We start from the raw sequence: 12,872 nt of genomic DNA on the forward strand, positions 1-12,872 counted from the left end.
CATACCTGCTCAGCACCAAATAGTAGACACATGGTTAGCAATTAGCTGGTGGACACAGTGGAGCTTTTAGCAGCTAAAGAGCTGGATCTTACCCTCAAGAGTTGGAAGAGAAACTAAAAACAGAGCTGAAAGAGAGTATTCGACTTACATCTACCAGCTGGCGAAAAATCACTTCTTCAAAGGACTGATAATGTTGCATCTTAACTGCCTGATGTGTAAATAGCGCTTGCTCTTTGTGGGAACTGTTGGGTTTATTCTGTAACAAAGTAAGGTCTTGACCTTACCCTGTAAAGTGCCTTGAGATAATGTATATTATGATTTGGCGCTATACAAATAAAATTGAATTGAATTGAATTAAATAGGCAACTGTTTTCTAACATGTTCACCATATCCACCTAGAGGGTATAAAATACTGTATGTGCATACAGCATTGACATATGTAGATTATGTGTTCAGAACTGTGTAAAGCGTGCTCCTGTCCAAATATTCCTGGGACTTGTAATTTTTTTGCTCTGTCCAAAAGCAGTTCATCTCAGTAACTAATACCATACCTTCAGCATCAGGCCTGGTTTCCTCAGAGAATACCTCCTCAGCTCATCTTTTGGTATATCCTGAGCTGTGTCTGAATTTTCTCCCATGTGACACTTGAACTCTGAGACGTGGCCATTGTCTGGTCGGTTGGTGCTGCCACCAGGAAGCAGTTTCTTCAGCTGGCGACTGTTCTGAGCTCTGGCTGCCTTGAGCTGTTGCAGCTGCAGAGACTCTCCTGAGGATCGACAGCACACCCATGGATTAAAAGCTAAATAGGGTTTTTGCTTTGCTGTTCATATAACTAATGAACTAAATAGGCCTGAGAATGATTTTACTGCACTGAATGCCTGGACAAACACAACAGGACAGATATTATCAGATAATTATGACTGCGGCTAGTATCACTGAAGTTCCTCCCTGTCCAAATGTGTTCTGTCGTGTGGTGTAGGAGTGTACTGCTCAGCAGCAAAGGCAGATATTGGCTCAAATATCCGCCATCTGGCGCTTCAATCAAAACATATCAATATTTGCTCTCATAAGCTTAGAGCCCAGACAGTTATAGGAAAAAATCCACTCTGGGATAATGTTGAACCGTAATATTCAGTGCACTCACGTTAGTTACAGCCTAGTCTCTCATAGCCATTTGTGCCAGATGGGCTAAAGTCACCATTTACCTACTGAAAATGAAATGGCACACAAGCAGCTTGTGTGGCAAGAAAACAACATATCATATATACCAACAGCATGAAAACAACGGTGGCTGCCAAGTGGTTAGCATAGCTTGGCTTGGCTGAATATAAACTGTTACAAGTTGTCCAAAACACATTTAAAGCTAAAGTTTCCCCCCTGAGAACCCCATCAGTTTTAAATTAGGCAAACAGCCTTCATTTAAAGCCTTTAACTGAACAAAACCGATCTCATAAAATGTAACAAATTACATGTAACCAGACATAGCACTCTGCTGTAGTCACTCCCAACTCCACCCCCCTATCACCTACATAAAGTCTCTCTCTTTTCAATTACTCATATTAACTTAAGTGCTTCTAAACAGCTCTCACATAAATTAATGCTTTTGATCCTGGCCCTTAAAAGAGATGCACTGGGTTAGTTTTTGTTTGCTGGATGGAACACATTGTACCATACAAAAGTAGCTCTGTGACACAGTGATGTCTGAAGGGAAAATCAATGTTGTGGTGTGTTGTGAATGTTTAAAATCTTTTTTGTATGCTGTGTTATGGTTTGTATGTTAACTGGCTCCATTTGCTGCTGTTTATTTCTGCCTGACAACCTGTTGGCTTGCTGGGATATATCATCCACAGGATCAATTGCATATACATCACTACAAACAAGTAACTCATACAACTAAGGTAAAAAAAAAAAAAAGTATACATTTAAAGGTCCAATATTTTACACTTTTCTGGTGTTTTATTTGAAGTGTTGACAAGATATATTTTGTTGTTTTTAAGTACCAAAAACTATCTCAATGAAGTTTTACATCTCCTCTCTCGGGATTCTGCTTGCAGCTCTAGCAACAGGTTAGTAGCCAATCAGGAGCTTCTCTTTTGATTTGCTGTTGTTTTCTTAGTGATCAAATAAAAATATAGCAGATAAGGTAAACATTTAGAAAAACCAAATCCTATAAAGTTGGATGGTGGGTCCAGGTGGGCGGGGCTTGGGGCGTGGCTGAGAGCAGTGACTGCTTTGTTGTTACATCACATAGTTCCAGAAGTCCTGATGACTCATTTTAAGGCTCAGTTTCTGAATACAGGCTGTGTGCATTTCTCTGTGGACTGAGGCTTTGATACTTTCACAGCATTAATATAGAACCTAGACCTGCTTTATTATATAAAAAAAAATCATGTATATCTTTATTCAATTATTTATTCAATACTTAAGACTGACACCAGGCCCCGGCATTTACAGCTGATTCCTTAGATAGCTACATTGGAAATATTTTAATGTGACATCTTGTTATTAATGTTTGCCAGTTACCTACTGGGAAAGGAAAAATGCTCATACAACAAAATGGAAGTATACATGAAAGTTATAGCACCTCTAGCACTCAAAACGTGTCTTATGGTACATTGATGCAGCATAGCCTATTAAGTTCATACCAGCCAGGTGCAGCGGAGGTGTGCTGAAGAAAGGGGGAGGTTTGCTGTAGAGCTGAAAGTCCTCATGGCGTTGGCTCCACACCCATCTGTCCCGTGAAAGTGTGGGCTTCAGTGTGTTGGTGTGTAGGATGTTCTCTCTCCATGGCTTAATGCACAGTGAACAGTAGTATTATCAAATGGCCCTCTACTACAAACACACACTATCACTGGGCACCTCTGGAGATTAATCAGATGCCTCAAATTCTTTTAAAATGTTATTTCAACTGCCACTGGGGCAATAAATTATTGTGTGGTCAGGACAACTGAAGCAACAGCAAGGCTAATATTATTAGTCATGTCATGTTACATGCTATGCGATCCTAACCTAAACATACTGGGTCATAGAGAAAGGACAAGTAAGTAAACAGCAATAAAAATTGTATCCCCGTGCTAAATTTCATGGGAATGCCAATAAACTGAACATTCCTGTTCCTGTGAAACCCCACACTGCTGGAGGATGAAGAGTGACATCACCTTCCTCAGCTCTTCAACACGCGCCTCATCTGGGTGCCTGGGGTGCACTTTGGAGTTGTCGCTCCTCACACTTAAGAACCAAACTGTAGGAGCAGGAGCCCAGCTGGAGTCATTTTTAGAAGTCATGTCTCCAGGCTCCACGGTAGCACTGTGGTACTGCTGACTGTAGGTGAACCTCCGCCCTGGCATCTGAAGTTATCACCAGAGAAACACGGTAATAGTCCTTTGTCTTGTTTTCATGCATGCCATCAGAGTTTGATGTGCAGTCTGTCAATTATTTGCTCCGATATGAAACATAGGACATTACTTCTGTACACTTTACTATGTGTTCCACAACCGTCTTGGGTGTATTGGATTTTGCAGGCGGATCCACACATCACCAACCCAGATACACTCACCTATGCCTGGGCTAGCTTTTTTGAGGTTTGACATGGCTCCCAGAAAATACTGGTAAGGAAACGCGTTGGAGGAGAAGGGATCAAGAGAAGGAACTAGGAACAGATGAGGAAGTGAGGTCCCATTACCTGTTTTTACTGTTAAACATTTACTATCTAATGTGCACTCACTATACAGTGAGACAAAAAAACGTGTACGGGTCAGAGTTCAGAAGGCACAGTGCCCAGACTCTGCCTCCTGACCCTGTGGAGGACTAAACTCCAGCTAACACCGGCTATGTCTCTGCACCAATCAGTCTGGAGGAGCAGGAGGCTGTTTCCATTCCCTCCAAATTACATCCGAGGCCAGCTTTGAGGCCAGATCCCCTGTTACAACGGACTTTTACTTTTTAAATTTGGTCACCTTAGTGATCTTCCTGACAGACAAGCAATTATAGGCAATATGTGGACACCATAGTCCACTGGCTTGATAAGAGCTATCTAGAGTTGAACCTCAGGAAGACCAAAGAACTGTATTGTGGGGGGTGACACCCTACACCCTCTCTCTGCACCACTAAGGCTGGAGAGGCAGGTGGGGGAACAGGATGAGACTGTCTAGAAAGTGGGCCCTGAGAATGACCACCACCTGTCCTTCACACAACATGCAGACAGGGTCTGCAAAAAGGTCCAATAGTGCCTGTTTCTCCTGAGGATGCTGAATGGTTCTAATGTCAGACAGGACATTTTAACAGCAGTATAAAGGCCACTCATCCAATCAGTCCTCATATTCAACACTGCATCCTGGTTCAACGTCCTCATGGAGAAAAGCAAGAAAAGTTACAACCATCAGGCAGAGGTTTCAAAGCAACTCTGGCCAAAAAGAGAATTCCCACTGAACTATCCTACTGTCACTACTTTTTTTTAAAACAGCTTTGACAGTCTGTGGCTTCAAATGATGGAAGATGAGCACAGTGTCCAGACTTACACCTGGTTAAAAATTAAGGGACTGGTAGTGTATAGTATGTGTCTATAAAACATATACATTTATATACATTCATCAAACCTTAGCCATCTCTTTGCGGAGCAGCTCCTTTGCCTGCTCACTTGAGTTGAAGGTCTGGATGCTGTAGTTGTGTACTGGCTTGGTGGCATCAATCCTGATCACAGCCGCCTTTGGCTCTTGCACTTGCTCACTTTCCTCGTGTGCTTTTTGAATATTTTCCTGGAATATACTGAAACACATGAGTGGCTCTGTTACTGTATCAGATTCTACTCTATTTACACCATATAGGCCTCCATACCTGAATAAAGTTCCTGGAGTGTTGGAATTGCTTCTGCTGACTGTGTTTCCATCTGATATATTCTCTCTTGTGTATGTCCAGCTGTGCATGTCTTCTCATCCTGACAGGCAGAGAGGGTAAGTCCATCTCAGTGCTTGCTCCGGCTTTTTCCTTCCACTCCTCATCATGTGTGCCATATTGCTTGCTCATGCTGAGAATCATGTCAGCAGAGGGGAAAAGGTTGTACTGCATCACATCTTTGAGTTGCCTTTCTTGACACAGCTGGCTTAACCTAGGAAAATAGAAGTAAAATAAAACCTCTATCCTGTCATTTATAACACATTTTAACCAAAAATATACATGGATTTATGCAAAAGTTTAAAGGATTTAAAGTGTTTTTACACATCATCATATATACTTTCGTTTGACAAAGTAATCTTCATCCGGGGTTCACGCACTCACTGCACGATCTTACCAGAGGAATCCATCACTGATGAAGACCATTAGTTGCTGTTAGCTGTTAAAGAACTAGTAAGCAGATCTTGAGTCAAGACTATTCTGTCAAATTACAATTTCCAAGGTCAAGAATAAACTTCATGTGCATACTTTATATTTGTGCCAAGCAGATTCGAATATCTGCTGACATTCATTCTTGACTGGACATAGTATGTGTGACAAAGTAATCTCAACTCAAAGGTCAAAGATTTGAGTTTGAGGTTGTATTTTTTTCCTACCACTTTTAAAGAGAGTGAAAGGATTTGCTCATAGTGATGAACCCACAGAGAATTATCAACCAATTAGAAGTTCTCCTCAGGTCTATGGTACCTTTGTGCTCAGTCTTTAATCTCAGTCTTTTGGTTTCACAGCCCATAGCTTTAATATTTCGGTTCAGACTTATTATTCTCATTCTCAATATTTTTGATTTGTAGGAAATGGAGTAGAACATGCATAATAACATGCCACTGTAATCTCACTATATGTTCACCATGACAAAGCCTGGAGGCAGGGTTGGGGGATCATGCCTCTAATGTAAATCCGAGGCTGTCTCATGATGGTCTGCAGTGGTTCAGATAGATGGACAGGACTTAAGCCCATATCTAATGAGTCATAGATGCGCTTGAAGAAACTCTGGCTTGGATTGTAGTGGACGATCACGTGCTCCTCCTCACTCCCACGTAACCTACAAAACATCACAAAATGCAGGATTCTCATTGGAATTTATCTCCTTAAAACTGTTAACACAGACAAGATATTGCATATTGGCTTACGTCATAGGAACAGCCTCCCAAAGTCTCCTCACTGCTTTATGTCTCAGCCCTTCAAGAACAAAGATCTGCATCCTCTTATCTAGCACATGGAATCCTGAAACAAAATCCAGATCCTCGCTCTCATCATGCTTAAAATTCATTGTGTAATTTGATAGAGCTTTTGCTATATTTTCCGGTGAGCATGAGCCCAGATGGAAGGCCAATGCATTGATTGTGAGGATCTCTGATCTCAGCTTGGTCATGACAGAGAAGTTGCTGTAATTAAAGAGGTAGATGATTCGCCCAAATGGACCATCATAGGACTCCGATTCAGAGCTGTCATTCTTAACGTTCAGTGGGTGAGCTATCTCAACTGCGACTTTGAGTTGAGAATTGGCATCATAGTAATGGGCCTGTGGCATGGGATCTCTGCTAGCAGCTGTGTCTGTCACCTTCCTGTTCCTTGCACTGTCCAGCTGCAGAGGTTGAGGGCAGCATTTGATTGGCAAGTAGAACTTTAGAATTCTCTTCCCAAGTAGCAACTCAGACATGTTCAGGCTTGCAATACCATATGAATTAAAACCCATCATTTTACGTTTGAATGGTGCTGCATTGCTCTGCGTGTCATCATCTGAGCCTGTGCCAAACATTGCTGGAGTTTTTGGTGTTTCGTCCAACTTCCTGTCACGATCATGAACCTCGATCTGCAGCAGTGGACTGGTCAGGAAGTCTTGGAGCTCACAAGGGTTCATCAACCCAGTCAGGATAACATTTACATCTCTGAAGTAGATATTGGGGCCCTGCTTGTGATAATTTGTTCTGTGTATGCTCAAGTTGTGGAACTTGTACTGGCAGTAGACAGGCAAGCATTTTTCCTGGGGAAAGGAAAAAAAAAACACAGAAGGACTTATATCAAAGCTCAGTGCTCAATGTTAAAGTTTATAAAATAAATTGTATCTAATCAGTAACAGCTAAATAGTGGATAAGGAAGAAATGTGTTCAACAGCACATGTAGAGCATAAGCCACATACCATTTTAAGATATAGTTAATTAACATGAAATGAGATGGAACCCATACCTGTAGGACATGGAAAGGCACCGGGGATGAAGGCATTGATTTGGCTGACAAAATTGTGATGACCAGTGGATTGAATTCAGCTTTCAGGTGGTCAGATAATAGAGGTCTGTCCAGAGAGATATTGCACATGACCTCTACTACACCAGATGAACAAACTGGGAAGTGTTCAGTCACTGAGGTCTTACCTGGCAGCCACAGAAATAAGAGACAACAAAATGTTTTCTTTCATGGTTACCATAGTGCCTGAAAGTTTAAATCATCTTTTTAACATTTCTAACAGCGGGGCAGTGGGAGGGGGCATTAAGGCCCACTTTTCTGAGCCAAACTGAAATATCAGTTTCCAATATCAAACAAGACAAGACAAACAAAACAATAGATCTCTGTGAAAGTTGGCACAGATATTCAAGGTTTCCAGAGGATGAATAACTCTGATGATGCTCTGACTTTTTCTCTAGTGCCACCGTGATTTGACATTTTTACTTTTGAATGAAATGTCTCATTTGGTATCACCATGAAAGTTTGCACGGATATTTATTTTCTCCACAAGATGAATTATAATAATGGTAATAATGACTTTTCCTCTAGCATCAGCATCTGCTCAAAACTGACATTTTTCCAGTAATTTGGTTTAAGACCAAATACTAATCCCAGGGGGGCTCAGACCCCCTAATTAACACCAAGGCCACCCAAGAAATAATAAAATCCAATGTAGTTCTACATAGTAATACCATACCAAAAGGTATTAAGTTTAGAGCGATGATTCCCAACCTGGGTTACCTGCAAGACAAATCTGAGGGGATGCAACATGGACAGGACAGGAACCAAAAAATACCACATTTTTTCAAACTCTCCTCTCATCTGTGCCTTTTTTTCTAGTGACATACTGGATCATTTTAGTTCTTTAGGCTCTTAAAACTAAAATGAAGACAAAAGTGACCCTGTGGTTGAACTGGCCATAACCAGGAGACATGGAAGTGACATTGAGGCATTGCAAGTAGACATTGCTTTGTTTTAAGAGGTCACACACCAAGAAGTTTGAAAACCACTGCTATTCATATGAATAAAAAGTTGACTCACCTGCAAACAAACAAATGGGATTGACTGCAACTGATGCCATGCCATTCTTTTTTATGTCCTCAAGGTCATAAGCATCAGTTATGGATTTTTGAAAACCTGTTTTCACTTGTGGAGCCAAGTTATTATCTACACAACAGGGTTACAAAAATGATATTATATTATTTTTATGGCTTACATGGAATTTTTGTTTGGTGAAGATATTAAATCAGACAACAGTGTTCATACATTATTCACAGTGTTGAAAGCACTCAAAACTGACTACTGAAAAGTTAAAAATCGTCAATTTACCTGTTCCTGAGCCCAACTCTGAATCAGAATTGAACAATTTATCACTTTTTTGTTTTTTAGATGTCTTTGACTTCTTCTCCCATAAGGCTCTCAGTTCATTTACCATAGTCTTGATGCCACCTTAGGGCAAAAGTAATATTTTCATTATATAATTTTATATTAAAAAACACAATATGTATACATAGATATATGATTTTTGGGTTGTTTTAGGGTAAGTTCAAATTCATACTCACCATACATGTCTGTTGTATCCTCAGGCATATCCTGTGGCATTCTGAAGGCTTTCAGTCTCTCATAGCGGGCCTGGCTGGACAGTTTATCCTTACTGTTCCATATCTTCAAACTGATCTTATGAGGAAGTAGACTGATCAACATGTCCCTGGTGACTCTTACTTTGAAACTCTGGGTCCAACCAACCCATGTCTCATCTCCTTCATGCCATGTTCTCAAAATCTGTTACAAAATGCACACAATTATGTTTGCATTCAAGGCATCTGTTTAAATGTTACTTGACAAAATGACATTTTGAAGTGTGTTTGTTACCAGAAACCGTTGTCCCTGTGATCACAATAACAAGTCCTGTGCAGTGACAGGCCATTTACAGTAACTCTAGATGATGTTGCTGCTTTATTGTTGTACATTCAGGATGTTCATGAATTGTTGATTAAGGACACACACACACATGCATACACACACACACACACACAAGGTCATGGTTACCTTGAACTCATCTTCTTTGTATATTTTTGCTACTGGCCCAAACATTATTAGGTCCACTTTGATTGTCTCTTTATCACCTGGCAACAGCTGGTATTCAATGTGATAGCAGCTCTGAGCCTTATGAGATTTCACCAAAACAGAAGTTGAGTCTTTATTGGTTTTCTTGGCCTTGTCAGGAGCTGCAGGGACATCAGTGTCCTCCCCTAAAAATTGATGAATGAATGAAAGGATGAAAGAAATCTGAATCTCTGTTATTATACTGTGGAAGTGATTTGCAGTACATTTCAGGACACTAACCATCTAATTTTACAGCTTTCAGTTTGATCTTTTATATGTTCTGTGTGAGAAACTTACCTCTTGGAACAGCAAGGACAATGTAAACTGTCCATGTGATGTAATAGGAGCAATCATCTGTTTGTGATGCGATATCCTCAGATGAGTTTGACCTATTTTCTACATCATGTTCCATGGATGACAAATCAGCCTCAAGAAAAAGGACATCCCCCTGTCCTTTATCCGTATGTTCTCCATCATCAGAGTTTGGCTCTGACTTACAAAGATCTGTCTCTGACTTGTCGGCCATGAGGTCTGATTCCACACAATATTTTCAATGAGAAACAATGTAAAAAAAAAACAAAAAACAACAATATCTAGTAAGTAAAAGTAAGAACTGGATCAATTACAATTTAAATTACAGTCTAAACTATGAATTGATCGGTTAATGCACCTAAAAACTCAATACCCTAAAAATACCCTCATTACACCATTATTAATGTGAAAATGGGGGAATTTTCAGGGAAACAAATAAAGTGATTCAGTTTCACATTGAGCTTAAAATAAGATTTTGACAGCAGTTTTCAAGTTTGCTGGCTATAACTAACCTGGTGCTGTGTCTTATCAATGAAATAAGTGAAGATAAAAGAAATAAGAAGAAAAAACACTGCATTCCCTTACAACTATGTGTTCCAGTATTAATTATTTTATATTAAAGCAACATATTACTTTGGTGGTCTCACCTCAGCTCACGGTGTTGGTCCCGATACGAAGAGTCCGGAGAGCTCAGATTTAACGTTAAAGTCTTCTCAAGAGTTCACCGAGAGACAGAAATCGAGCAGTTAAACACACCTCTGCACTCAGTGTCTCTTTGCCTGAAGTCTGAGCTGCTAACTCGGTTCACTTCACCTGAGCGCCAGATGCTGCAGTGTTGAAGCAGGTCAGTCTGTCGGATACACTGTCACCAGCGTGCAACGCGTCACCATGGCAACCAGCCGGAAGTGAGGGGTGGAGCAACCTGGCGTGCTGTTGGGATTGGTTTCACGGTCCTGGGGTCCTGGGGTCCTGGGGTCCCCCGCTGTGTGGACACAATGAACCACCGCAGAGAGTCACAGCCGTTTGAGATGCGGGCCCCAGACTTCACATGTGTATGGCTGAGATACAAATGCAAATGAGCTGGAAGATGGGTGTGATTGTGACAGGTTGAAAGAGTGAAACGCTAATGGCTAAAAGCGGTGAATTAATTATCTGTATGCCTAATAAGATTTAAAGTTTGTGATAAGGTAAAAGAAAAAAAAAAAAAGAAAAAAGGATGAATAAACGATTTTTAAAAGTTCTTCTTCTTCATCTGATACAGTCTGTGGTCATAGCGGCTGGCAAACTTGTCAGACTGCTTTCAGGTGCACTACCGCCACCATCTGAAATGAAGAGTAGATCGGAATATTTCAATGGATTATATGGATTTTCTTCTGCTTTTCCTAAAGTTTGCCAGGTCAGCTGTATTATCGGTGATCTACGAAGTGGTCTTAATCTGCTAGCCTGAGGTCCACTGCTTGGCCTCCACCCACATACAATGGCAAATATTTCCCCTAACATCACTGTAACACTCTCGATTGTTTCTCCCCGTTTCTCAGGTATGTTGTCCGTATTTTATACTACTAAAGTGGTCGTCATGATTTTTTTGTACTAGTGCACGTATATTTTGAGTAAATTAGAGTGAAGTTTTGCAGAATAAGCTGAAGTTTGTGTGTAAGTGACCGGGACCCTCTTGTCAGCCGAGCACAGCCAGTAACTGCACTTAGTGCTTCTCCTATTTCGTGAATTAATCTGTGCACGAATGTTAATTTATTTCACACATTTGTTTATGTTTCGTTTATTTAGTATTTTTTTATAGGTTTTGTGAGACTTGCGGAGCTGCAGCTATATGTTGTTTTCCAGTAATGCTAAAGAAAGAGAGAATTATGTCTCAGAGAATGATGTCGTAATGTAAATTAGAATACTCTACTGAAACCAACCTGTTATACAGATGTGTGTGGAATTCTTATGAATATTTTTCTCATAATTATGACTTTAATAAAAAAAATTCATGTGGCCTAAATCCTCTTGTAAATTTCCCGATAAGGTGATAGTTTAATTTATTAATGTAGGTTAGTTGCCTTATAATATACAAAACATGTAGAAGCATGTAGCCTTCATCATTCCAGTTCCAGTTAGACCTTTATTTTCTCCTGCTGAGGTTACAGAGGTGTGACATTTAGGGGCCGAGAGCCTGAATGACATTTAGAATTCTGCAGCAAGTGAACAACTACTCTATGAAGATATTTCATTCATATATATACCCCTCCTAAATGTTTTGCCATCATACATTTTCTTAGGGTACATTCATTGTTTCATTACAAGCGGCATTATCCCATTATAGCTCTGACAGCACCTAGATTTGTTTTTTATTGTCAGTGTTTATTTAGGGACAAAGCAAGATGTGCAGAAAGTCCTCACTTCTCAAGTCACTTTTATTTATATAGCACCAAATCAAAACAGAATCAAGGCACTTTTCATAAAGAGTTCATCTAGACCACACTCTTCAGAATATTATTTACAGAGACCCAACATTCCCCCATGAGCAAACACTTGGCAACAGTGGAAAGGAAAAACTTCTTTTCAATGGGAAGAAACTTTAAGCAGAATCAGGCTCCATCTGCCTTGGGCTGAGAAGGAGAGAGAGAGAGAGAGAGGGAGGGAGAGAGCAGGAGAAAAGAGAACAGCAGAAGTCAAGTTCCACACAGAGTTGTGTAATAATAATGGTAATAATAATAATAATAATAATAATAATAATAATAATTGTAGCAGTTGGTGTTGAGCAGGATCATGGGGTCAGTAGGTGGATACAGACTCTACAGCTCAGGAGGCAGAAATACCTGCAGAAAACGACAATGAGGAGGAGAGAGGAGAAAGTACAGCGAGTTAGTGACATGCAAATATGGGATGGAGAGGGAGAAGAGAAGAGACGAGAGAAGACCTCAGTGCAAGTCACTCTGCAGTCTAGACCTTAAGGAGCATAACAAGGGGATTGGTCAAGGCAAGCCTGAGCCAGCATTAACTCAGAAAGAAGAGTTTTAAGGCAACTCTAAAACCTAAAGGCCTCACAGTCTCCTGTGGAAACCCATGTTTCCACAGGAGACTATAGGAACCTGACAGCTGAAGGCTATGCCTCCCTTCTTCTGTCAGAGACTATAGGAACCGCAAGTAGTACTGCATTCTGGGAGTGCAGTGATCTTAATAGGGTACTATACGTGCGCTTTAAGGGCTTTGAGAATGAGGAAAAGGATTTAATTTCATGAATTAGCTAGAGTTTTTTCTGCATCTTTTTGAGACAGGAT

At 40.4% G+C, this 12,872-nt stretch overlaps 1 protein-coding gene across 2 annotated transcripts in view; it reads right to left on the minus strand.

The window, feature by feature from the left end:
• cfap92 (cilia and flagella associated protein 92 (putative)) overlaps window positions 1–10,617 on the minus strand; it is an 11,098-nt gene extending 481 nt beyond the window's left edge. The window contains exons 1-14 of one of the 2 annotated variants that reach the window (XM_071493771.1): window positions 10,239–10,617; window positions 9,577–9,810; window positions 9,223–9,425; window positions 8,736–8,955; window positions 8,503–8,622; window positions 8,215–8,340; window positions 7,138–7,322; window positions 6,081–6,934; window positions 5,798–5,992; window positions 4,834–5,104; window positions 4,596–4,754; window positions 3,159–3,347; window positions 2,646–2,790; window positions 552–766 (exon numbers count right to left, since the gene is read on the minus strand). In XM_071493771.1, coding sequence (XP_071349872.1) covers window positions 552–766; window positions 2,646–2,790; window positions 3,159–3,347; window positions 4,596–4,754; window positions 4,834–5,104; window positions 5,798–5,992; window positions 6,081–6,934; window positions 7,138–7,322; window positions 8,215–8,340; window positions 8,503–8,622; window positions 8,736–8,955; window positions 9,223–9,425; window positions 9,577–9,805 — 3,111 coding nt within the window. In that variant the 5' untranslated portion in view covers window positions 9,806–9,810; window positions 10,239–10,617. The remainder of the gene's footprint in view (window positions 1–551; window positions 767–2,645; window positions 2,791–3,158; window positions 3,348–4,595; window positions 4,755–4,833; window positions 5,105–5,797; window positions 5,993–6,080; window positions 6,935–7,137; window positions 7,323–8,214; window positions 8,341–8,502; window positions 8,623–8,735; window positions 8,956–9,222; window positions 9,426–9,576; window positions 9,811–10,238) is intronic. The other variant, XM_071493772.1, reaches the window with a different exon arrangement.
• Window positions 10,618–12,872: the final 2,255 nt, after the last annotated feature.

Source organism: Trachinotus anak, unplaced genomic scaffold, assembly GCF_046630095.1.
Source record: "Trachinotus anak isolate AG129_WGS33_773 ecotype Australia unplaced genomic scaffold, CSIRO_AGI_Tana_v1 ptg000013l, whole genome shotgun sequence".
In the NCBI taxonomy this organism is placed as follows: Eukaryota; Metazoa; Chordata; class Actinopteri; order Carangiformes; family Carangidae; genus Trachinotus; species Trachinotus anak.